The following is a 26,590-nucleotide window of genomic DNA, read 5'->3' as shown; positions in this document are numbered from 1 at the left end:
CTCAGTTTCAAACAATCTATTTTAAATAAAAAGAAATAACATGTTTTTATTTAGTTTTTAAAATGCAGGCAATTTAAACATTAGATAAAAAAACATGTTATTTTCATTTAACATATGAAAGCTAGGCCTTTGAGAGGAAGACTTTAAACTAATTATTGGATAGTATACTTAAAAATTTCGACGTAGGTAAGATTGTAAAAAAATGCTCCCAATCCTCTCTTAAATATTTAGCTGTTGCCAATTAAATATGTTTGTCTAATCCTGTATAATGCAAGTAACTGTTCATCCTTTAAAATATAAAAATTGATCTTATTATATGATCCGCTTTTAATTTAAAGCGATTTAAAGAAATATCTGATTAAAAAACAATTTTGATCCGAACTGAATATCAATACTCCACTATGCGTCGCTTTCAATGATACGAGCAGATGAAATCAGGCTTGAATGTGAAGTTGATCTTTAGGCCGCTTTTGCAAAACATATCAAGTCACAGGAACTCAGTTTCATAAAAATGGAGCGTCTGATAAAATGTAAGTTGACATAACCAACATTTTGCATTTTGAAAAATTATTTATCATTATGTGGCACGCAAAAGCAACAAATCAGGCAAGAATAACTTTGTTGACGCTCCTAAAGACAGAGGGATAACTGAAGAAAGAAGATTACAGTTCAAAAATATTGCACTTTGGTATTATTTATTATCATATATTGGACTAATATAAAATAACAATCAAATAAGTAAAAATTGGTGTAAGACGTGAGTAAATAATTATATCAATGAATTCTACAAAAGGCGACACTACAGGCAAGTCATACATATACACAGATTCAGTCTATTATCCAGTAACAAAAATTTCATCAGCCTGAAATTATGCAATACTGATCCTTATTGAGGTTTGGCTCACACAGGTCCAGCCTGTATATATATAGCGATGTAAGCCGAACTTACATCGCTGTAAGGTCCTATACAGCAATACAGAAGTCCATTGTTCATACATTTCTCGAGATCAAGCAGTTACATTCTTTACAGCGCTTTAAATGTCATAGAGAATCGCAGCACTAGCATTTAATTGTGCATTCAAAACTCGCCGAACGGCTTGCTTACATTTGGCCGAAAAAGCAATTTTGTTTTCAGCAAATATCCAAACCGGTCCGATCGAGAACTGTAATTTCTTCAAAATTGTCAATAATAAAAAAGTGAAATCGAACAGCAAATGAATGAGTCATACAAAGGGCGAGCAGGCAAACGATTATATCATCATATAAATTCTGTAGCTCGGTGCGTTTTGAACGGGATAAAAACATTAATATCGCACATTTAGTTCAGTTTATTATGGGCAACGGGTGAAATAGGTCTTCGGTTCTTTGCTCATAAACGGGAAATATGGACCGATTTGGTTCCACTTATGCAAGTGGGGGCGGTCACCTTATTTGAATTTAATACACATTTATTTTCAACTTCATGTGTCGATATTCAATTGTATGATCAAGTGTAGTGTGTGCTTTTTGAAGATTAATTGGCAGAAAATGGGGCCATGAGACGCCAGCTTACAGAAAGTTGGTAAGGATTATTAATCTATAAATCGTTTAGCTTTAACTGAGTTTAGTTTTTCGAGAACCAAATGAAGTTTTATTGAGTTCTCTTTTCGTTTTTTTTATCCAAATATGTATAATAACTTGGGTTTGGACTAAGCTTCTGTTATACTACAAAAGATTTGTCTTTCTTTCCAGGTGGCACGATTCAGCTTTCGGTAAGTTTAGGTAATTTCGCTCTGTTTTCCTATATTTCAAAATTAAACAATTTCTTTTTACCAATCAATTCATGTTGGGGATTTTCAGGAGCTGAGATCTGACTGAATATTTGTATTTTTTACCGTAGATTTCTCGCTGTTTTTCTATACATGGTGATTCAAAATTGGCGTCATTCCTTTTAAGGCGTTATATTGGATCACTTGGAGAATACAAAAAAAATATTTAAAATGTTTAGCAAATATTATTAACATTTGAAAATCGAATTTCAACTTTGTTATTAAGTAGTATTTTGAAATTAACACATGTTTGATTTCCTTGGTTGGTTTGATGGTAGCCTATTGAATATTTAAGCATTAGAAAAGAAAAATTACAATATGTATTTACTTTGATTTTTACCTGATTTTTTGTTAATTAATTTATATGAAACGAAAATCGTCAGTTGCTTGGTGGTTATCAAACACATACTAGCAATTGGTGGGGAGTACTTTACACAATGGTCAATGACATATAGATTAGTCAATAGGTGACTGAAGTATTACAAATGCCAAAGCAAGAATATTCTACTCTTAATTGAAATTTAGTGTGTCCAACTTCGCATGAAAATGTAATTAATTAGATGTCTTCCGCTCAAAAAAGCATAGAAAGCTTTTGATGATGAAGAAATTGTACCCGAACGTATCAACTCTGGACAAGTTAGAGCTGTTCATCTTAATAAATCATTGTTCCATCGTTGATGAATGTTAAATTCTGTTATTTAGAACAAAACCATCAATAAATTCATGCAGAACGAACGACTGCCATAACAATTAAGGGACACGGAACACACGCGGGGATTATTTACGAATGCGTCACGTCGTGCGCTCTGATTGGTGCCTCAGTCAATATGCCCGAGTACAGTATTTTACGCTTTTATTTCAATAAAAATCTTATTGATTCCAATATTTACATTAACAATTAGTATTTTTTTAGAATCCTTTCAACTTTTCCCTAAAACCAATTATTCTTTGATGCTTTTATACTGTCATTATGCCTATTGTAATTTGAATCCACTTCACCATTTCTGTTTCGGCTTATAAATGATTTTCCAAGCTTACCCTATGTTCCTCTACAATCTGATCCAATCGTTCTTCTATTGGTGATCTTATAGGTATCAAACCATCTTCACCTAGTTGGCAATTAGATGCTCGCCTTCTGTATTTATGGGTGTGACTTTGCATACAGGCGCCATCCCATCCATTTAAGCCAGGTATTCCTGTACTTTCAGTCCTATGAATAAAAGTAAAAACCTCCTGTACAACTAAAATTAATAACAATTAATCAAAAGCATATGTTTTACATGGTTGGATACTGAGTTCATTAGAATATTTATTTGATCCAAAACATGTATATGTATATTGATTGCACAATTCTGTAGCTACTAGAATATTTACGGTGGCTGTAATAAATAACAACATATTTTTATATGTTGACAAAAAATCAGTATTTCGGAAATGTTTTTGTCGCATAATTAGAGAAACGAAACATATTGTATCGTGATAGAAACATATTTTATTGGGGAGTTAATTTAGGAAAATGTAGGTACTTGTTTTTTCACATGTGTGTTCAGGCCGCAAAATTAATGAAACGCGATCATTTGGCCTGCCTCGAACCGATTTGACGTCATTAAACTATTTCGCTCAAGTGGAAAACTCTGTATAAGACGCACAAAATTGATAATGATAGTATAATTGAAATATTGCAATATTAAGCAAAAAAGCGATTTCAGTAAAACTTCAATTATTCGTCAAAGGTTGAAAGCGCCATAAAACGAATGTGGGCGAAGAAAAATCGTATAACACATTACATGTTTAAATTTAATCGTTTTGGAGATTTTAATCGTTTTTGATGTAATTCCCCAAATTATTTAATAAAATATAAAAACACTGATCAAGTTACCTTAAAAAGTTTAGGTCATTATAACAACACCCAGTCATTCCTTTGCTCTAATTACAGTTAATCTGTAATTGACACGAAAGTCAAAAATTTGTTTTATATGAATTTTGTGAATTATTTGAGCTTTAAAAAGGCACGTTTAATTGAAACTGTGCGTATTGAAATATTAATGATGGGATTTTGGACACGAAGTACCCATTATCTCCATATCTCAAGAAACATTTCCTGATAAATGGATTAGTCGCACGGGACAATTGAATGGCCAGCTCGGTATCCGGATTTGACGCAACTTGACTTTTTTCTGTGGGGTCATACTAAAAATGCCGTTTACAAAAATAGGCCGCTAAATATTGAAGAGTTGCAAGATAGAACAAGTCACGAAATTGTCGGTATTCTTCGAAATAAACTTGAAATTTCAATTTAATCCTGAGAATCAAAAAGTAATCGTCTTTATAAATTCTGTCTATTTTCTTCCGCCGTTTGTGCAAAATTAAAAACACTGAATCTAATAATTTAGAGAGTTACAGCCAAAACAATTTTAACAACTCGATATCTTCACGACGGTTAAATTTAAGCACATAATGTATTGTACAATTTTTGTTTAGAATGTCGAGGATAATTCAATTATTGACTAACGTACAGGGTGTTCCATTTAATAATTAGGAACTTTGCATTGCCGTAGCTTTTTGACAGATCCTGTATACTAATGTTTTCTTTATGTAAACAGACTGACAAGAACGTTTCAATTTTTGTATTAATCATTTTGTTATAGCTCTCCTATTTTAGGAAATAATCCATACTTTCCATACGTAAAAGGGACTCTATTTTTCTGTTCAAAACTGGGATTTACATAAGAGTTCAAAAATAAAACACAGTAATATGTATATAGGGTGTTCTCTTAGAAAAAATTATTACTACGCGTCTATAACTTCTGTTACGCACTCTTGATGTTGTGTGTGATGTGTGAGTCTAATGTGAATATTTTTAAAATCTGCGCGTTTAGTACCTTTACAATATTACGATGAGAATTTTGAAACAAATAATATCAGTTAAGAGTAAACTTACTTTACCTTATCGTTGGGACACCCTGTACATACACGTCGAATAAACCAAGCAATGAGACAAAAAAGTGACGAATAATCAAGGTTCTACTGTACATCGAAGGCTACTTTTACTTTACGAAATCAATGTTTTCTACTCACGCAGAATTTCCGTTAGTAACATTTTCTCCATCCACACAGATTTTACAGTCTTCTCCTCCATCTATTATATCGATAGGACTACGAATTTTTTCAAAACCATTGTACTCATTAGGCGATGAACTATAAAATAAAAATATGTTTATACATCAAACATTAAACTACTATTGGAAACTTACCCGGGAACCAGTTGGTCTGAGACGAGAGTTTCAGTACTGGTCTCTACAGATGGTTCCAAGCTCAATAATCTCTCGACTTGTTCACTTGCTCTACACAAGTCATTTTCAATGTCTCTACTATTTATACAATTGTTATGATCCTGTTCTTCCCCACTAGCAGGTGAAATATTGTTTTCCAAAAATTCTTCGTCACCCAAATTGTTTTCAGTTTCAGACCCTCTTTCACTAAGTGTAGATTCCGCCTCACTTCCAAAAGCCATCGCATTCTCTTTCGAATCTACCCGGCTATCTGCTAAAAAAATGCTCGCCATACTATTTGTGACATTTTCTTGAGTATTTAGAGTCATCTCATTGGTAGTTTGAGATAATTCGTCAGTTTCGTTCCGATTCGTTTCGGAATTTATCTCCTTTGGTTGCATGTAGCCACAATCGAAACTAAGACCGTCTATTTGATCGTCAGTTAGCGGTGTGGGATTTGCATCGATTCTGAAAATACAATCTTGCTCGCAATCGGGTGCATTATCTTCCATGTCGCTGGGTAGAAAATCTGGAATATTGTCGTTTGTAGATTCGTTATGATTGTGATGACCATTAGCAACGTCAGTGTTATTTATTGTGTCAGTTGCTCCATTTCCATGTGGGACAAGTTTTCTAAAAAATACAATTTTTTATTTGTAAATTAGCGTCTGCAAAATTAAAACACGTATTTGCCGTTATGAGCCTAATTATAAATACTTGAATAATACCTAAGATAATTTCAACTTGGGAATAAAGAAGCTTTAAAAAACAACAAAATATTGTTAATCAAATAGAGTACAAATCATGCGTTTATCAATTAAGCACTTACAACTCTCTATTAATACTGGGATCACTGCTTCGTCTACCTCCATACAATACATGACAAGCGTCACCATTCAATAAATCGCCATAAGATCTCGTTTTGGACATGTTAATGTGCCCGTTCATATCAGGAGGTCCCGGACAAGCACCTCCAGAACCCTCCTCTGGATTAAAATTTGCTTCTAGAGAACCCAAATATACTTCCGACCAAAGCCTTAGGTCTCGTATATGGGTTTTCGGCCATAAAACCTAATTTAAAAAAGCAGTATGTATAATGATGTTGTGGTTAATTAGTGACCGTGATGATAATCAGTAAATAGTGCCTCTTTAGGTCTGTCGGTGTATCGGTCAATAGATGGTGGCAAAAAATGAAACACTATTTTTTATTTTCTTTGAATTAGTGTTGGATGTTTCGATTTTATGATCTTGTTTGTCATGTTTTATTTTACTTACGATTGTGATTGTGTCCCAATGACAACCCTGTGACCAACTTCAGAAAGTTTCATTTCGCTGAATTTAGAGCTGAAACCCCTTTGTTTTCAATTTTAGAGCCCTGAGCATGACTTGAATATAGTCGAACGTCGGCCCATAAAAAATAGTGTTACATTTTTTGTCACCACCTATTGACCGATAACCCCACAGACCTAAAGAGGCATAATCTACTGAGTATGTATAATTTACTGATACAGAGCTTTAAAGTTAATTGAAAACTTACCCTATTGGCCGTTGTTGTACTTTGTGTAGGCGCATAAAGATGATTTTTAAAGCTGGACGAACTTAATAGGTCCCATACTGAAAACGTTCTTCCGTGTACAATTTTTGATCTTTGCTTGTGGGTGTTGCAAAGGAAGGTGCCATATAAATTAGAAAATGTGTGCTGCGCGAGTTTGATTAGATAGTTATGAGAGAACTCAAACGACACGGGAAACTGCCTGATGAGTTGATGAATACAGTCAAGCCACTGAAAAAAAGTTATTGAACAGTCAAAAATATAATCTTTTAAGTTGGACGGCATGTAACTATACATATTTGCAAAACGCTTTAGTTTTTCAGATGCAGGGTGACAAAATTGATCCCTCATGTCAATTCTTTAAAAATTATTCATAACGTTCATGATATTGTTATTATATGTGATATACTAGTATTATTTGCAGTATGCGGAAGCGGGTAGATACTCTTTTGCGATCCCGGCAGAATATAGATCTACTTCAGGAATAGCAAATCTTTCTACGCGAGCTCATAGATTTCCCCAACTACCTCAATTCTGGGGCAGGACCTAGAAAACCCAACAAAGTTCGAAAATACTATAACAAAAGCGCTAGAAAATACACAGACAGGAGACATCAACGAGCTAAAAAAAATAACAACAGAAGCACTAATAGAAGCAACAAAAGAGCTCTGCACAAAACCTGAAAAAGTGAACGAAATCCACCCCCACACCAAATCACTAATAGAGCAACAAAAAAAATTGAATCGCAACAACCCAGTACTTAAAAAATAAGAGTTATCAACAAAGATATCTCCAGAAATATCTGAAAAGACATAAGACAGTACAATAAAGAGCACATACATAAATTTGAATTAAGAAACGAGATGTAGACAAAAGGTCGTCGGTGGTACCAATCGTACCACCAGCGGTAAATGTGCAAAAGAAAATGCGGGTCAAATACAGCATATAAGATCTTGCGTTTGTATAGTGGCATTTATTAAATTAATTAACTAAATGCGATAAAAAACCCCAAGAATTATTTTTTTGTATTGGAAATAATCATTATGCTTCTTTTCTTTTTTTCTTCTTTATTCTTTGATCATGTATTTTCCACTATCATCATAATGTTGTTTCTTCACTATTCATAATTCATTAATTATTTATAAAAACCAAACAGTGAAATTTAAATATTGGAGAGGAAATAAATAACATGCTTGCCATAACTTTTAACTTGTCTTCGATAACAATTAAACAATTGTTTTCTCACCAGTTCTAAGAAATAATGTTTGTTGAATACTTTTACATACTACTAAATAGTTATATTTCCCTAAATACATTTAGCTAATATTAAAAATATTATTTATACGGTCTATGATTACCCTAATAAATTAATTCATATTTTAAATTGATCAACATAAATAGAACCAAATGTCTAAAAATGAGTCAAAATTGGCGTCATTCTTTGCAAGAAAAGAGCTTTTATCTCTTCAGAAGAGAGAAAAAAATAAATGCTACAAAAAATCGGCATATTCTGGACAAAAAATAAGTCAAAAGTGAGAATTAAATTAATTAGTAAACTGAATCAAACCATGTTGGTTCGGTACCATTCAACATCCTGAACTCGCCCCCCGAACGAACGAAAAATAAAGAGTATTTACACAACTGAGACCGTCCACTCGAACACGAATGATCAACCAGCATGCGGAACTATATTCAATTCTGCACAAAATGATGTTTAAATGAAACGAAGCTGGACGAATATAATACAAAGATACAATTTGAGCAAAATGTATAAAATGGACGATTTAAACTTAAAAGTAACTGAAGACGATAGCAATCATGAAGTAAAAACAAACAATAAGGATGCGTTACACAACAGAACAGAGAAAAATTAAATAAAATAAAAGTGATTGTTCCTCCGACGATGTGCCTTCATTGTAAGTTTTTATTGATGTTTCGAGTAAGAATCCGGATTTTCAATCCCTATTTATTTTTTCTAACAATGTAACATAACAGATTTCTTCTAAAAAGTTTCTTCGTAAAAATTTCTAACAAACAGTAACAGAAGCACTAATACAAGCAACAAACGAGCTCTGCACAAATCGAAAACACACTCCGAATTTTCAATCCCTATTTATTTTTACTAACAATAAGTCCGGGCCATCCATGGCACACTCACAAACGCTTAATATGAATAAAGAACTTAAATTCAAACTATGAAACAATAATTCGGAATTAAAAATTGCATTGCTTTTTCACGCAGCTTAAAAAAAAAGTGGTTTGGAGATCATAATTTCAGTGTTACCGTGGCTCTCTAGCTCTCTGAAACTTTATGGCATCAAATGAAGAAATCATTGCGTAACGATCCTCAGCGAAAAATGTCGGGATTAAAAGCAAAATCAAATGAAATTTGGAATTCGCTCGCACCAGAATATTGCCAGACTTTAGTGGATTCAAAGGCAAAAGAAGCAAAAAACCGAATGGTGATGTTACTTCTTATTAAACTTCGCCTTAATATATTTAGTTGTATTAAAGTGCGACCGAATATTTATTTATCAGTAAGTTTGTTACATGTTTGCTAATTTGCCACAGAGAAAAAGCAGAATAAAAAAATGTGTTTTTATTGTCAGCTTTTATGCTGCGTAAAGGGATAATTAATTCATTTTTCAGTAGATAAAAAAAATATATTTAAAGCAAATATAAATAGTTTATTTTCTCCTCATTGTCCGAACATATATGTAGTTGTTAGGACTCGCAATCATTAAACCACCACGAACTCCGGTCCCTACCTGAATACAGGGTCTTACAATTTCGAGGTGTAAGCATTGGGATCTCGCAAACAGTAAGAGATACGAAGTCGAATAAATTACAAAATTGCACATGTTGAGCTGCACAAAATGGTGTTATAAAGTTTGAAAATTCCGGCTAATTCCGGAAATATTCAAATAAAAACATTTTGCTCAATATTAAAAATATATTAACATTTTAAAAATATTTTTGGAAACAAAGGAGCTAAAGAGGAAAGTTGAAATGAGCTAGTTCTCAGTTTGACCTTGTATCTTAGAAACAAATCAAAACTTTTCAAAAAAATCACAACTTTTTGTTTTTCCAAAATCGGACTCACTTCTCTAGTAGTTTTTGATATCTGGTACGGTTTCCGAAATAACCGATAAAAATGACCAATTTTGCCAACCTTACAACTGTACAACTTGACAGGTAAACAAATACAACATAAAATATATATTTTCAAAACCACTTCTTCCGTTGGTTTTTTTTAATGTGAAATAAGAGCACTCTAAAAAGTTGTAATAGAAGACGTGGGGAAATTCTGCTTTTTGAAGACAAAAATTTGAGGCGAAATAACCAGGAAAAGGTTTTGAAAATACAAATCAGCCTTAATCAAATGGAAATTTTCTATAAAACATATGGGCTTCTAGCAAAAATTGACCAAGTCTAAAATATAAATTGTTGGTGATACTTTTAAACCGACCCAAAAATTATACCAGAATCTTTTTGGAAACTTGGGTCATTAAAAACATATTTTAGTGGACCTGTTTGTGTGTCATTGGGGACTTCAGTTTTTGGAGACAAATATATTATTTTTTAAATTACTTGCTCAACAAACACATATACGGCAATTTTGGACTTGATCACTGTTAGCTTTAAACCCACGATATTCGTTACAGTTAAACTTCGAACCTGGCTAATCTCGACATTAGTTAAAAGTTAATACAATATTGACTGGGTAATATTGAGAGATTAACATCAATTCGAACGTTAGCCGTAACAAATACTTGCACTATATGATAGAACTCACCTGTAAAAATACTGGACACCTTTCATTTAAATCGGCACTTCCGCCAGAGTGGCCGCATCGGTCAGCAAACTTATGGCCAAAAGCAAGCCACTCTCGTTCAATTAACACTCTAAGAAACGAAAATTATTATTAAAAAGGTTAATGCTGATCAAAAGTTGCGCATACTCTTACCGAAATCCATCAACAGTGCGATAGTAAGGATCCAACAACAGTTCGGCCAATGCAACAATTTGCGGCGTTCTGTCCCACCCATCAGAACAGTGAACCAAAACGGGCCTGCCATCTCTCTCCACTGCCGTGGACAAAATCACTGCCGATTTCATTAATCCCGACATGTGCGACAACCAACGAGTTCCCTCTAAAAGGCTGAACCAACTGAAAGTGCACAGAAAAGAACAATTAATTTCGCTTCAATCACAATCGGCAAGATCTCTTCTTACTTCGGCTGCTCAGCCGATGACATACAAAGTTGTCTCAAAGCGTGAAAACTTTTACGGATGGAATGTATATTCGCTAAATTCATAAACTGAATTTCGCAGTTGGGATAGTACTCTGGACATTCACATCCACCTCCCCTGGCCCTGTTCGCCACAGCTGTGGTATAAGAACGTGCATCCATTATAAGCAACTGAAAAAAGAAAAAAGCGAATCCTTAATGTTAAGTTCTAGAGTGAAAATCCTCGATAACGCGAACAAAAGCGAAAATAAAATAGTATGTTATGTGTGAAAAAAATATGTTGGATGATAAAAATAGTTTTTTTTACTGTCAACAAACGAAATAATATATTAAGTACATACGAGCTCTAACAACTATTTATCATCAGCTTTATCGAACGACGCCCAAAATTCCAATTGAATAATCATAATGTTTAATTTAAATATTTTTTTCAAGTACTCATACAAGTTACCTATCATACAGTAAGATGTTAACGCTTAGTTTTATATAAAAAAAAGTTCCGGGAGACTGGAAGTATTGATGTTAGCAGTAAAAGTTCAGGTCGATCCAGTATTATTTCCTGAAAGGGAACGTTGTGTGCTTGTAAAGATCCGCATATCCAACAGAAGAGGCACCTTACGATAAATTCAAGCTCTCAAGCAATTTATAGCTATGCAAAATGAAAAACGTTTGGATTGGGCCAAATCTAAGATATCCTGACTACGAAAATGTAGAGTAACGATATTATTAGTGAGGAATCAAAATTTGGCTTATGCGTAGGTGATTTTCGGAAAAGGGTAATTTGAACAAAATCAGAGGCCTTTCATTAAGACTGTCTAAAGCGCACTGCAAAATATCTCTAAAAGGTTAGATATGGGGAGTAAATGCTAGATATGGGTAGCAAATATGAGTGTGTTGATGGAACCGTAAATGCAGAAAAATACCAACAAATTTTATCAAGAAGTTGAAGTCCAACTGTAGAACATTTTGGAAATAAGAATTGCATATTTCACACAGCTAAAGCCCCGAAAAGTGGTTTGGAAATCATAATTTCAAAGTTTTATCGTGGCTCTTAAGCAGTTCGGACTTGAATGTTGCAGAAACTTTATGGCATCAAATGAAGAAATAGTTGCGTAACCATTCTCAGCAAACAGTTCTGGGATTAAAAGCAAAAACAACTGAAATTTGGAATTCGCACACACCAAAATATTGCCAGACTCCAGTCTATTCAAAGGCAAAACGTATAAAAGCCGGTCAAAACCGAAATGTGATGTTACTTATTATTAAACTTTGCCTTAGTATAGTTGTATTAAAGTGCGTCCGAATATTTAATTGTCAGTAAGTTAGTTGCATTTTTGCAAAATTGCCTACGATCCAACCAGCCGTTGAAAGTTCTTCTTTACAGAACAACTCAAAAACTATAGAATTGACAGTATTCCCTCAGATGTAATTTTATTATTTTGTTGTAGACATCCGTTTTATCATTCAACTATTTAGTTCAATTTCTTATTTAAAATATCGCTCACTAACTTTTACCGATTGATATTATTATTTGCTTCCAAGTTTAAAATAATTATCTTACTCGAAGACATATTGGTACTGTTTGAGTAAACCAACCGAAATTATTTCTATAAGCCTTAAGCTACTGGAAGAAGCAGTTTAGGAGTATCCGTATGACTAAATGTGAATAACGGGAGTCTTAAATGTGTTTGTACATTACTTCTACTTTGAAATTATTATTCCAAAAACCTTTCTTTAGGATGAGTTGTGAAAATAAATAAAAATTGAAAACAGCGGGTATTAAGTGATTTATTTTGAGTTATGCATTTTGTGATGCTTACCTCGTCTAAGCACCGCAATTTTTTTACAAAAAAGCTCCCAATCTCAGCACGAGCAATCATATTTACCTTCTTCTCCTGCTGTATAACTTCGCCAGTGATCTGTAATGACTCATCCGAATGTAGTGATCCAGGCGAATTGGATAGTGTCGATTCTCTATCGCTGCTGCTACTATTTGTTGGTAGATTTCGATCGAAATTGCAGGCATCGGAAATGGCCTTGAGTAAATCCTCATCATCACTAGATCTCCATCCGAACCATCCAACTTCCGGTTGGCTGCATCGTGCTATAACTGCCCCATTTTTCGTGTGTCTGTAATGGTTTTGAATCTATCATCTAAGTAAAACACTTGCCTCATGATACTAACCGCCAAACTGCAACAGGAATACGCCTAGAGCTTCTAAACTTCGCCACGCTTTCCAACATTTCATCGTTTATACACGACGGAACTAACAGGTAGGGCGGGTATGTGGGGCATATCTTGAAATTCTCGTTGGCTTTTGTAATTCGCCACGAATCGCCTTGAAATTGCATTCTGTACATCTGCAATGTTACAACAAACATTAGTTTTGTCAAAATTTGGTACAATAAGTGAAACAGAGAGTGAAACTTGCCTCATTTTCAAACATGTTCTTATCGAATGTATATTTCTTCTGACAAGCCACTTTCAAAGCGGTTTCATTTCCTCCTTTTTCTTTAGCCCAAGCGCAGTGACAGAACGCGAAAAGTTGCTCAAGGTGACGAGGGGGCTCGATGGCTTTAGATACTTCATTATACCAGTCCAAGGCGCTTTCATTATTTTCAAAGGTACATCTAAAATGAATCGAAATGTAAGTGCCAAAATCGAAGCTCTCTCAATCGCACTCACTTATATGTTCGAGCGTCCTTGCAATAAAGTTGTAGATAAAAAAGCTCCCGAATCTCAATGATTTCAATCATCCCCAATGGGATGTGATATTGATTTTCTCCATTTTGCAAATAGAGTCGATAATTGGTCGCAAATATTAACCCATCCACAGAGGTTCCTGAATGAAGAACCATTTCACCAACCAGCAAGCCAAAAGGCATTGCTTTTTGGGCTTCAACCGGTGGCAAAGGGTACATGTGGATTGACTGAACGTGACAAATAGAGTTCGGCTGATCTACAGTGTCCATCTTAGCTGAAAATCAAATTAGTCACATTACCCCACTATACATTATGCTTTTTATGGAGTTGACTATAGTAGTTAAATATGGGAGATGGAAAATACATTTAGAAACTTAACATGAATATTCGATAAACTTTTCAAACAGTTCACGCAAATGGAATCCTCAAATCCAACAGAAGAGGAATTCCTAAAGAGTTGATCTAAAAAGTATAGTATTTTCTATTATTTGTATTATTTTTACGGGATATGCATGCTAGCCACGAGACAACACAGTTGATAGCAAATTAAAATTATGTAAACTGCAGAAAATAAAAAATACAAAGTTCAGGTTTTATTTTTAAATCCATAAACAAAAAGTTGTTCTCCACCTGACGTTAACAGCACCATCTATAAAAAAGTTGATATCACCCTTGGATTTTCCCCTAGCAATTACAGAACATTTGTATAAAACATTTTCTTGTATTTGCTGTAATTTACGAGCTATTTGTCTGGTTCTTTTAAAATGAGCCACCCTGTATACGTGCAACTAACTGTATTTGTTTTCCTATTTAACTTACCCTTTCAGATTGCGGTATGTGATTTTAAATTAAAATGTAAATTTTGTTTTGCCCTGAAATTCTTCTGACATAAAGTACACTGAAACATGAATAAATTTGAGCAGAGGAAATTATTCATCAATCATAATCTGGCTGGAATCTGAATTCGCTCTTTAGGCCACTTTTGAAAATCAGCCACAAACTGCAAGTTTCATAAAAATGGAGCGAGCTAAACTCTGATCTGAGAGCTCCTGTGAAAATCAAGTTAACTTTTCCGTCACTTTCAATGATGCGAGGAGAGGAAATCATTCATAAGACATGATCTGGCTTGAATCTGAATTTGTTCTTTAGGCAGCTTTTGCATGACATATCAAGCTTCATGAACTAAAAGTTTTACAAAAATGGAACAAGTCTGATCCAAGAGCTCGTGTGAAAATCAAGTTAAATATGCCGCCGCTTTTAATAGGGCAGTAAAAGTGAAGCATTCATAAATCATCGCATCGTTTTTGAATCCTGTATTTTGGCATTAGTGACTACGTTTGGATCTGCTAATAATTGTGCAGCCTCTGACAACATATCAAATTGAAGCGACCTAAAGTTTTATAAAAAGTTGTTTTCCACTTGGGCGACTGATCAGAGAGCTAGTTTTTAATTGTGCATAGAAAAGTCGTCGCATGAACGGCTTGTTCATCTTTGGCTGAGAAAGCTACTTTGTTTATAGCAAACATCCAAATCGGTTCGATCGAGACTTGTAAATTTCTACAAAATTGTAAATAATGAAAAACGGACATCAAACAGCAAAAGAATGAGTTATCCGAAGGGCGAGCAGGAAAATGATTATATCATCATGTAAGTTATGTAGCTCGGTGGGTTTTAAATGGGAAAAACACATTGATATCGCACATTTAGTTCAGTTTAATATGGACAACCGGCGAAATAGGTATTTGGTTCTAGTGCTCGGAATTTTTAAAAATCTGAAATTTGAATACTCGTTTAGTGGTTTATTCGAATACTCGATATATATAATATATAAATAATCTTTATTTCCTACAGAAAAAGGCTATCGACCCAATCGGTATTTCTGCCCAAATACTCGAATATCTAACGATTATTCGAATAACCGAGTATTTGAATATTCGAGTATTCGAATACTCGACTATTCGTTTTCCAAGAACAAAAATCGTTATCTCATATCATTTTTGGCAACTAGCCGCAACGGATAAAAAAGCGCCTTTGTCGGGACATTAATTGTAACATCGCGCAACAGTCATCAGACCACAGACACGTAATTTTATATTCATTTGCAGGAGGGTAAATGTGATAAATAATAATTATGTTCATTTGCTTGTAAATATATGGGTATTTGTTTAAATCCTTGTAGAATATGAATCATTTATTTTATAAAAGTATACAAAGTGCATATAAAGATATTTGCACCTTGTGAGTTTTATAATGTTGGTGTTTTCGAGTATTCGAGCATTCGAGTATTCGAGTATTCGATTATTCGAATATTCGAGTTTTGACTAGACGTAATTATTCGCTTTTTGAATATTCGAATACTCGAATTATTCGAGTTCGATCCGAGCCCTATTTGGTTCCTTGCTCACAAACTGGAAATATGGACCAATTGGGCAAGCGCTATAGATCATCGTGGCTGAATTTAATCCACATGTATTTTCAACTTTGAATTCAATCCACATGTATTTTCAACTTCGTGTGGATATTAATTGTGTGTTCAAGTGTAGTGTGTGCTTTTTGAGCATTAATGGGCAGAAAATGGAGAATGGAGCGCCAGCTTGCAGAAAGCTGGTAAGAAGGATTATTAATCACCCTCAGCTTGTGACTGAGTAGCGGACTTAACTGACGTTTTACTGCGTTCTCTATTTCGTTTTTTTTATTCAAATATAATAACTTAAAGGTTTGGACTAAGTTGGACTAATATTTTTTCTTTCTTTCCAGATGGCACGATGCAGCTTTCGGTAAGTTTAGCATTACTTTGGGACTGGCTGATAACGCTTCAATAGGATGTCAGTGATTCAGGCCAATCATTTATTACACAAATTATTTTTGGTAATCGATTCGTATTAGGAATTTCAGAGGCTAGGATCCGTCCAAATATTTGCGTTTTTTAATGTTTATTGTTTTATGAGCGGATAGCACCAAAAGAGGTTTCGTGTGATCCTGGTCAAACATTTAGATTTCGCACTGTTTTTCTATATGTACATTAAAGTCCGCTATCAATAGGTGACTGAATATTAGGAAAGCCAAAACAAGAATATTCCGTCCTTAATTGTAGTTTAATTTGTCGAACATCACATGAAAATGTAATTAAGTAAATGTGTTTCGCATAAAAAATATATAGAAAGCTATCAAATGTTCCCAAGCTAACTTGTTTACTTTCATCGGAGCATTTTTGGCAAAGATTCAAAACCATGCACAATTTGCAACTCATTTTGGCCCCTTTATATTATTCAAATACACTTATAGATGTAGTCAAAAGAACTGCAACACTTGTCAACATAATCAAATACCAATAAAACATATGTGGCTTTGGGGCAGATAATTACATACATTTCATGCTAAATCTGTATATAAATAGTATGTTTCCAAGATACGTTTTGTATTTCCATTTGACACCAACATCTAATTTGTTATTAAACTAGTTCAAGGAGAAGATTTTGTGTTCAGACGTTGTGCTTCTAGGCTATGCTTACCTATTACACATTGATATTGATGTTTACACTGAATTTATCGTTAAGCAAGGTACTTCCTTGGCAGGGCGCCAGATAATTAATCTTATCGGTAGCCGAGAAATAAGTCGAAAATATTGTCCTTTTGTGGCATATTTTTGTTCAAGAGGAAAGGTTCAACACAAATGTCAAGTTGATGGGTGAAAGTGATGAAAATGGAGAACTGTTATACACTCACATTACTTTTAAGAGCAGCTCGATTCTCAGGCACAGATTATCACACAAAAAACACCATTTTTCATTGCAACTTTTAGATAAATGAAATGTGCATTTAATCGCGATTATTCACAAAAGATAACAGATATAAATCTACCTTGTGACAGTCAAAATGGCTGACGCGATGGTTTTGTCAATGTCAGAAGTGATATCTAGTGGCGCAATCTATGGGTTAGTAACGCATTTAACAAAATATGAAACAACAGAAAAGTTTTTCACTGGGACCACGCCCACTAAATACGTATGAAGAAAAACAATTAATTGTAAAGGTACTTATTCATTCAATTTCTAATGTAACTGATAAATGTAGAGATAAAAAATGTAGTCTAGTCTGCGAGAGCGTATCGACTTTTTCCTAAATACTTTTCTAATTTAAGAAACTATTTACTTACAGTCATTTCCTTAATATATTTGCGTTTTGTTACAGTGCTAAAATAATTACTTGTTGCAAGTCCAACAAATTTCACAAAGTCTAGTTTCTGGAGTAGGTACAAATAAGTTTCGCACAAATTTTGAATTATTGAGTCAAGACATGAATGAAGATAATTCACGTCGTCACATCAAAAATGGAGTGAAGATTACTTGATGCATCAAGTAGGGAGCGTAGGGAGGACTTGCGATCAAAGTCTTGAGACTCATTGATACCAAACGAGTTTGCAGTCGATTGTTCACTCCTCACCGGTTGTACAACGTCCATTTTCACCTAATCTTACCTCATGTTCGGTAAAGACAACAGATTTCACTGTAAACCAATATTTTTCAAACACTTCAATTGGCAGTCCATAAACTGTATCTTGCAGGGGCTCCTATTAGTATTCCGATCCAAGCAGTTTCATTGTACAACTCTTGCCTCAACTTCCTGGTAACAACTGGAGGTTGCCGATAAACTGCATTTTATGTTTTATGAGTCGATTCTGACGACATCCCGGTATTCCACATAACGTTTGAATCCGATGAACATTTGTGTTTTCAACACCCTTTTTGAAAACGTCTTTAGGAAATCGATTTTGGAATCCATATCCCGGTTAATAAACGATATATCCGTGATTTTTGTCATTTTTTTTTAACTTCTCACTAATATTACCGACTATTAAACAGCGAGTCAAATTAAGTAACATATGTTTCCGTATAGCAGAAATTAATAATAATTCTACTGCCTGTAAATCAATTTTTTTACTAAAATTCCAAATATACGAAAAAACGGTGGTACTTAGGTACTTAGTATAGGATATTATACATGAAAAATATTTAGAATTTTTTTTTTACTTTTTGAAGATGTCAGAACGCGCGCCCCGAATGAATTCRACATACAGTCCAATTTTGAAATTTTTCCGAATTATATTTTGCTATATATCGATCGCAGTGACGCTCGGTGGAGCGCCCACAAAACAATCTCATAATGTACATCAATCAATGTACGAATTGCCTAAAATGATGAATTACGTATTGTTTTGGTACACGAATTGGTGCAATCGCGCATATTTGAATGTACTTTTCAATAATAAACTTATCTTGGCATAAAACTATATTTCATAGTTTCGCGTATGGCTACTACTTTTTAACTAGTTACTCGATTAGTATGACCAAAAAATAACGTGATTGTAACGTTTCCTTACAAAAGTTTTTATGGCGTCATAAAATAGTCATTATTTGGTCGAATGACGTCGCCCACAAATCAATCTTATAATAATTTCGTGAAAATCACGTGTGCTTGCTACCTGGGTTCTTACAGGGTCTTATTAAAGCAAACAATTTTATATCTGATTCTAAATTTTAGTACCGTTTTCAAAATTTAGGTACCGACTTGGTTCCTGAATTATCCTGAAAAGATAAGAAATCAACACTTTTTTAATTATCACTTATTACGTACACTGCTTAACTTAGAAAAAAACTGCCTTTAGTACAACTTTTTGCCCTGAATTCAATAAACTAGCACTCGTTATCATCGTCAACTTAATTTACGAGGTAAAAAATAAACTTATGGTTTTTTAAATGGTAACTATAGTTGGCTGTGGGCCTTTTAAAATCCTTATTTTTTTCTGAATTTAACGATATAATTGTTTGAATGTTTTTCTCCTTTTGTTGCCGTAAAACTTCCAAAGAAGATAAAAAAAATCCGTAGTAGGCTATGGAAACAAGAACTATATTATCATACAAAGCACAAAACAAAAATGAAAGAACGAATCGTTTAAATTAAATGTTCAATTGACCGTTTGCGTCCAGGCATTTTTTGGCATCTTCACATTCAACTCGGAAGTTGTGTGAAGGTGCACTATCATGTTGAAAATATGCCGATTTTCGATACGATGCTAACGGAAAACCATTAAACATGTCTTCAAGTTCATTTGGTAAAAAGTGTAAATATCTTTCCATATTTAAATTGTGATTTTAAAAGAATGGACCAATAATTTTATCACTAAAAATGCCTCAACAGATATTCACAAAAAAAAAACACATTGATCTCGCCTATTTCCAATTAGATGATGATTTTCATTAGCCCAGTAAACATGATTGTGTCTGTTAATTATTTCATGTTTGTTTTGTGCTTTGTGTGATAATATAGTTCTTGTCTCCATCGCCTACTACACATTTTTTTATCTTCTTTTGAAGTTTTACGGTAACAAAAGGAGAAAAACATACAAACAACAAAAAGTTATATCGTTAAATTCAGAAAAAAATTAGGATTTTAAAAGGCCCACAGCCAACTACGATTACCATTTAAAAAAACATAAGTTTATTTTTTATATCGTAAGTCAAGTTGACTGTGACAACGAGTCCTAGTTTATTGAATTCAACGCAAAAAGTTCTACCAAAGACAATTTTAACTTTTTTTCTAAGTTAAGCAGTTTACGTGAAATATGATAAATATGATAATTAAAAAAGTGTTGATTTCTTGTCTCTTCAGGATATTTCAGGAAGTCGGGTACCTAAATTTTGAACACGGTAATGAATATGCACTCGAATGCTGCCCAATTTTGCCCATTTAACGGATTCTCTATCTTTAAAAACGTAAAAGTTGCCCATACTTCAGAAGAGATTCAGAAAATGGCCACCCTGTATACACAAATTCAACATTTCATATTTGTTTGAATTACTCTAATTCAGTTAAGTAATACCGTTATATGAAATCGACGATATTTTTATTTATTTTCGACAAATTTTGCTAATCTGGTTTTAGGGACTAAGGTTTTAGTGGTAAAGAGGATTTACGATCAATTTTTCTATATACCGTGGATATACATTAAATATTAAATACAAATATTTTTTATATTTAAAAAATATTTCTTTTTGCTATGAAATATTTGCCATTAATTGACCAATGAAAATTAGGATAATATGTTCTAATATTTACCAAACATATAAATATTTAATAAATATGTATGTAATATTCTGTGCTCTCTGGGATAATCGCTTGTAGTGCCATCGTATCAAAATAGCGCGAGATGGTGCTACTTCGCGCGAATTATCATTCTCATAAAACCGCACGTAGTGCCACTGGAGTGTAAGGTTTGTTTAAATTAATACATTAGAATTGTCTTGATTAGATCTTACTTGATGGGAAATGTGTTTTAAACAATTTACTGTCGAATTCAACAATGTAAGTACCAGATATATCGAGATAACTCAGATTATAACTTAAAAACTTAAAACATATGTACAAAAAAACTAAGCTGATGATTGTTACACACAATAAACAATTCTAAGTAAATAAATTTATATTTTAGCACTGCAAATGCAATTTGTCAAAATATAGTAAATTATAATCTGTGTTTGGAAACTACATATGTAAACTTAAAGCATAAATTAACTTTTGCGCATACAATCATGAATTTCATTTGGAAACTATATGAGCTTTTAAAGGGCAAATAGGTTTTAAATAATATGAAATCAAATGAAGCCTTATAAATAATATAATAAATAACTGAAAAGATGGAAAAAAACTGCAACTAGTATTAAAGTCATTTTATTAAGGCCAACTTAAAGATACTTGATATGAATGTCAGACGTAATAATTAATAAGCTACATACTTCAACAACAATGCGCTTTCACCGTCACAAAAAAGTATGTGAAATTTAATAATATATTTCTTTATGTTGATCGATTGTATCAAAACTAGAAGATATTTCACTTACAATAAAAACGCAATATACAAATAATTTATAGTTACAATATATGTACACTTCACGTTATGTTTAAAATAAATTAACACAATATAAATCACTTTTCGTATCCTTGCGAGTATCTGATCACTATTAATTAAAAAAATGCTTTGTAACCTAGTTATTCACTGTAATCATTTTGATAACAGAGTTATTTCGCATTTTTTCTGTAGTTACATCATTCAACATCTAAAGGTAGCTTAGAAGAGAGAATATATTATTGCGTTATACAGGGTGCGGCAACTAAAACGGCACAGATGTGTTTGGCCGGTTGATACAACAGTCACTGAAAAAAGCTGGGACACGTCAACTTTAGCTTGGAGGTGAAAGGTTTCCTGATTGCATACTTGAAGTTTAATAGAAGGCTACCCTTTTTACACTAAAATTAGCATGTCCGAGCATTTTTGTATAATTGTTGTATCAACCGAGAAAACCGCGCGGTTTCGTTTTAATTGGCGTGCCCTGTATGTTTTACAATAATTTGCATTATACGGTTACTCCAGACTATCTACACATGTTACATAATTAGTTATATCATTAGATGTTATAAATCAAGCGTTTGCATTACCAAACATACCGAAGACTAAAACATTGTAAGTTTAATTTTTTAATTATGAACGAACAGGACTTAACTGATAACGTAGACCTTGTAAGAGACGCTGGATACAATTAACAACCTGAGAAGTATAAAGCTTTTATCGTAAGTGCCATGAATTAGTTAAAAGTGATCAGAAATAAACCACAATTCTCGCATAATTTTCTTTATAGGAAACTGAAGCTTGGTTGTTTAATCGATTGAGCGATAAAATTCTTCGTTGTCTTCTTGCTTCGAGATTACAGCCACCGGTCACCTAACAATTCCACTGAAAATATAACAAAATTGTTAGGTATTTTAAATAGTTTACTTTATGCAGTATTAAACGTAAAAACGTCCAAGCCATGGAATTTGTATGGAACTATTTACTTGAAAAGTGTAAGTGTTTCACCCCAAAAAGCATTCTGATTTCAGCGATGTAAAATCAAAGAAAGCTTTACAGAAATTACCAGCGAAAAACGTTAGATATGTAATTGAGTACGGTTGTTATCACTTGTTAGAATAAATCTCTTAGACCAGATAAGAAAGAAAATATACAAGGGATAAGAAAGAAAATATACAAGGTTGTAAGCACTTGTGCCCCAACAACTAAACTGCTCATCAAAATAGACGTTACACGTGTGGATAAGCGTTATTTAGTGCAACTATTATTCCGTTAGTGCGTGTTTTTACAAAAAAAAGTGTTTTAAATATAGTTTTCACAGGGCGGCAAATCAAACATTGTACAATTAGTGAGAGTTCCTCATGCTCTCGTTGGAAAAAAAGTGTTTTTGCATTACAACACCACAGGCATTAATACAGACCTCATATATCTAAAAAGAGTGTTGATTTTTGGTATTGCAGTGATAAATGTTTTCTCTTGCACCGATTAGCAAATTTTAAGGCTCATGTCAAAGTCGACGATCTAAAACTCATGAGCGGGTGTAACATATGTTACTAGAGAATAGACCGAAATGTGACTATTTGTTGGTTGACCTTACGTCTTACAGAAATTCCTAAAAAAACTCATAAATTATAAATTAACCTGCCTAAATTATTTTAGGCAGGTTAATTTATATATTAGGCTTATTTATATAAGCCTATTCAGACTCGACCAGAAACAGATAACATTATCATGTCATATGGGCATCGTGATAATAAACAGCTTAGGGTCAAACAGTACACGATGCATTTCGATTCTGAAAGATACATTTTAAGTAGCTGCATTATTTATTTAATACCAGAAAATAAATTACACATTAATTGTAATTCTGCAGAGGTAAATAAATTACCTGTACGCAGTCCAGTATACGCAAAGTTATATTATAATGTTATAATATAAAACAACTTAAAACAGAAACTTAAAAAGAAAACCAAAAATAACCGACACAACAGAAGACAGGCAACCAGCAAGTCGGAATCATACTAATACATAGTTTTTGTTAATACAAATCTTGAACTTCTTTTTACAAGACTTTTTGCTCACATCTATTACTTTTATATAAATAAAGTACAGTACCAAATCATACTAACGAGAAACCTGTATTTTCATTTGTCGTTCGGTAGATAATTTATCAGAAACACGTATCTTTTACCAAAGCGTTGACTAACAAAAAACAAATGGGGCCCAATAATTCTTCAAACAGAAACTAAATGGCTCTAAGCAATAATTTACCCGGTTCCAAAGGTAATGCAAGTTTGGCTGTGTAACGTTTATTTTGTTGAGCAGCTAAGATTGAAAAGCAAGGGTGTGATCATGTTTAAAAAATACTTTCAAATATCCTCCTCCTTCCAAAACTGTGATAAGATATAACAAAACCGCAATTAACCATTCGTATTTGGTGTATGTTGAATTTGATTATCGGATGGAGTTCATATTTGTGCAACGGGAGAACTGTCTACAGCACAATCTCACTAATACGACACTATTGAATAGCACGCTAGAGAAAACTAGATTAGTGGAGCGTTCGGATTACTGGACTATAAAGAAAAAATCATAATTAATGAAATAAAGCATTTGATAAAGAGAATACATATAATGTATGTGTGTACATAGTTGTGTTCTTGTTCGACAGGTTTTACTGTAACTGAAACATATCTCAAGATTAGCATGTAAATACATTCATAGTTTCAAAATGTGTAATCTTTAATTGAGGTCTGCTTTTGTGCAACTTGCAGTCCTTGCTTAAAAACCGTTTCTCGCATGTTTCGAAGAATTATAATATCTTTGGTAGATATGCCGTCTTCTGCCCAGATTTGAAACAATTAAATGCTTTATCTGGTTTAACTTTTACAGTTGTAGTAGTTGGTGTCTCCAATGGTTGTACAAGGCATTCTTCTTGTACTGCTTCACATATTTCTTCATCTATCATAATTTGMTCTGTTTCTTCGATCCAWTCAAAYCAAGAATTTAAATTTTCTTCACTTGTCTCCAATCCTCTTTCTGATAGATTTTGCAACCAATCGGCAATAGRTAGACTATCTTCAGGATCGCATTCTTCTGTTTCTRATACAGGATTCATTATAGGCCRTAGATGAAGCRAAWGAGAAWACAACATCCTTCAAATTAAATTCTTTATRGCCCWGCGTTACTTTTMTACAAGGACTTTACTTTTTGGACAACATTTTSATCCWTCGGCTGCATTAAAGGTGTGCAGTTTGGTGGTAAAAAGATGGTTTGGATATTCCCATCACTTATTTAAGTTCTTGTTCATTTGGGTGGCCTGGAGYATTGCCAAGTACGAGTAAAACTTTTAGGGGCAAGTTGGATYTTTTAATAAACTTCTTGACTTCTGGGACAAAGTCTTTATGAAACCATTCCCTAAATACCTCTCTCGTGACCTAATTTTTTAATTGGTTCTTGTAGCAGACTGGCAGACAAATATTCTTGAAAGCTCTGGGATTTTTAGTTTACCAATCACTCGCAAATTCAATTTGCGCGTTTCAGTATTATTTATACACGGCATGAATGTGATTCTATCTTTACTCACTTTACGACCTGATGCGCTCGCTTCTTTAGAGGATACGAATGTTTTATTGGGCAAGACCACTCTCGTCTGCATTATGGATTTGGTCTGACCCAGTTCCTCTACTTTGTCCTTAAAATGCTGGATAAATGGCTGCACTGCAGATTCGGTGCCTTTTCACACGATATGGTGAACAGACGGATACAAAATCGCTTTTTGATTTTATCCAGTTATGTATCGTTGACACGATAATAATCTTACTTTTTTACCAATTTTTTTAAATAAAATTGATTCGAGTCTTTTTGTTTGCGAGGGGTGCCGGATTATTTTACGTATGGGTCTATTGAAGTGCCGGATTAGTGAGATTATACTATATTTGTTTTAGAGTAGAAATTGACCAAATGTTCTTTTACATATATTTATTCCCCGGTTACAAAGTCTAAATATATTCCAAGATGTTTGTATGCAAAAAAATCCGAAATCTTTAAACTTTCCATAACGAAAAAATCAAAGTCTAAAAAAGTCTAACTTTCTGTATTCTAGTCTGAAAAAAACAGCATAGACCATTAAGCATTTTAATCATATTAATAGTATAGTCTGCTTAGCGTAAAAGTGGTTGCTTGTTAACGGTGTTTCAAAATTGTGACAAACAAGCTTTGAGCCTAAACATAGTTAATGAAAGCAAGCTTTTTATGTTATTAAAAAACCCACAATACAATATTACTTTACTTGAATCAGAAAAACACGGAAGTTGTGGAGTAGCCATATTCGTCGCAATCTTCGAGTAATTTTTTGCTACCGTTGGGTAGCGCAAAATTGGGAAGATCTTCTATTTTTAATGACTGGGTACGTCTGAAGACACAAATTGCGTAAAGCTTAAATACTGTAAATATCAAGATAAACATTCGACTTTTCAATAGATAAATATTATAGATATGAAAGGGTGACTCAGGTTTAATCTTGATAACTTCAAGAATCGAATAAACATGATAAAATAATGTCCCTAAATCACCTTCTCCGAAATTCGCATCGTTTCGGAGATAGAAGGGGTAGAAATGAGACTTTTCCCGCTTTTTTCTCATCAATTTTGAACCAATCGTTGGGATAACGTGAAATTTGGAACATGAACAATTCGAACGAATAACAAATATAAGTACGGTAGCATTATCTTATACAGGCCTGAGTGCAAAACTCACTTTAATTGCCATTTTCTGATCGCCTACCAAAACTTGATAAATATATTTCAATAACGGTTTTAATGTTAGTGTCCGTATATATCAAAATTAAAGGTTTTTTTGGTGGCCATCTGGATCCTGTTTGCAAATATTATTGCTAAAAAACCTTGAATTTTTAATAATATCTGAAAGTGATATAGAAAAATAAGCAGATTACAAGACCATTCTTGCTCCTTGTTATTTCAGCTGACCTACCGAGCACTACATTTAAGCAAGTTTGGTTTCATAATATACAACATTTTTTGGTATACTGAAATTTAAAACACATATCGTGGGTTTAAAGGTAAAACTACGACTGTCC

The 26,590-nt window shown here is 33.4% G+C and overlaps 2 protein-coding genes across 15 annotated transcripts in view; both read right to left on the bottom strand.

The window, feature by feature from the left end:
- The window catches only part of LOC109533697 (myotubularin-related protein 3), a 25,696-nt gene extending 8,214 nt beyond the window's left edge, over positions 1–17,482 (bottom strand). For 7 of the 9 annotated variants that reach the window (XM_019899078.2, XM_048666741.1, XM_019899081.2 and 4 more), the window contains exons 1-13: positions 17,316–17,482; positions 13,572–13,863; positions 13,318–13,516; positions 13,071–13,246; positions 12,772–13,015; positions 10,869–11,056; positions 10,600–10,803; positions 10,429–10,537; positions 6,618–6,863; positions 5,910–6,151; positions 5,063–5,713; positions 4,887–5,006; positions 2,847–3,018 (exon numbers count right to left, since the gene is read on the bottom strand). In XM_019899078.2, coding sequence (XP_019754637.2) covers positions 2,847–3,018; positions 4,887–5,006; positions 5,063–5,713; positions 5,910–6,151; positions 6,618–6,863; positions 10,429–10,537; positions 10,600–10,803; positions 10,869–11,056; positions 12,772–13,015; positions 13,071–13,246; positions 13,318–13,516; positions 13,572–13,858 — 2,838 coding nt within the window. In that variant the 5' untranslated portion in view covers positions 13,859–13,863; positions 17,316–17,482. The other 2 variants (XM_019899080.2, XM_019899079.2) reach the window with 2 other exon arrangements.
- Positions 17,483–21,301: 3,819 nt separating this feature from the next.
- The window catches only part of LOC109533699 (protein diaphanous), a 69,890-nt gene continuing 64,601 nt past the window's right edge, over positions 21,302–26,590 (bottom strand). For 4 of the 6 annotated variants that reach the window (XM_048666957.1, XM_048666954.1, XM_048666959.1 and 1 more), the window contains 2 exons: positions 25,784–25,906; positions 21,302–22,377 (listed from right to left, as the gene is read on the bottom strand). In XM_048666957.1, the coding sequence (XP_048522914.1) occupies positions 25,789–25,906 (118 nt within the window). In that variant the 3' untranslated portion in view covers positions 21,302–22,377; positions 25,784–25,788. Of the gene's footprint in view, positions 22,378–25,778; positions 25,907–26,590 lie in introns of all 6 variants that reach the window. The other 2 variants (XM_048666956.1, XM_048666960.1) reach the window with 2 other exon arrangements.

Source organism: Dendroctonus ponderosae, unplaced genomic scaffold (genome assembly GCF_020466585.1).
Source record: "Dendroctonus ponderosae isolate FM_Combo_2020 unplaced genomic scaffold, Dpon_F_20191213v2 Dpon_F_20191213_5, whole genome shotgun sequence".
In the NCBI taxonomy this organism is placed as follows: Eukaryota; Metazoa; Arthropoda; class Insecta; order Coleoptera; family Curculionidae; genus Dendroctonus; species Dendroctonus ponderosae.
Note: the sequence above shows the minus strand (reverse complement) of the source record. Positions and strands in the feature narration are given on the sequence as shown.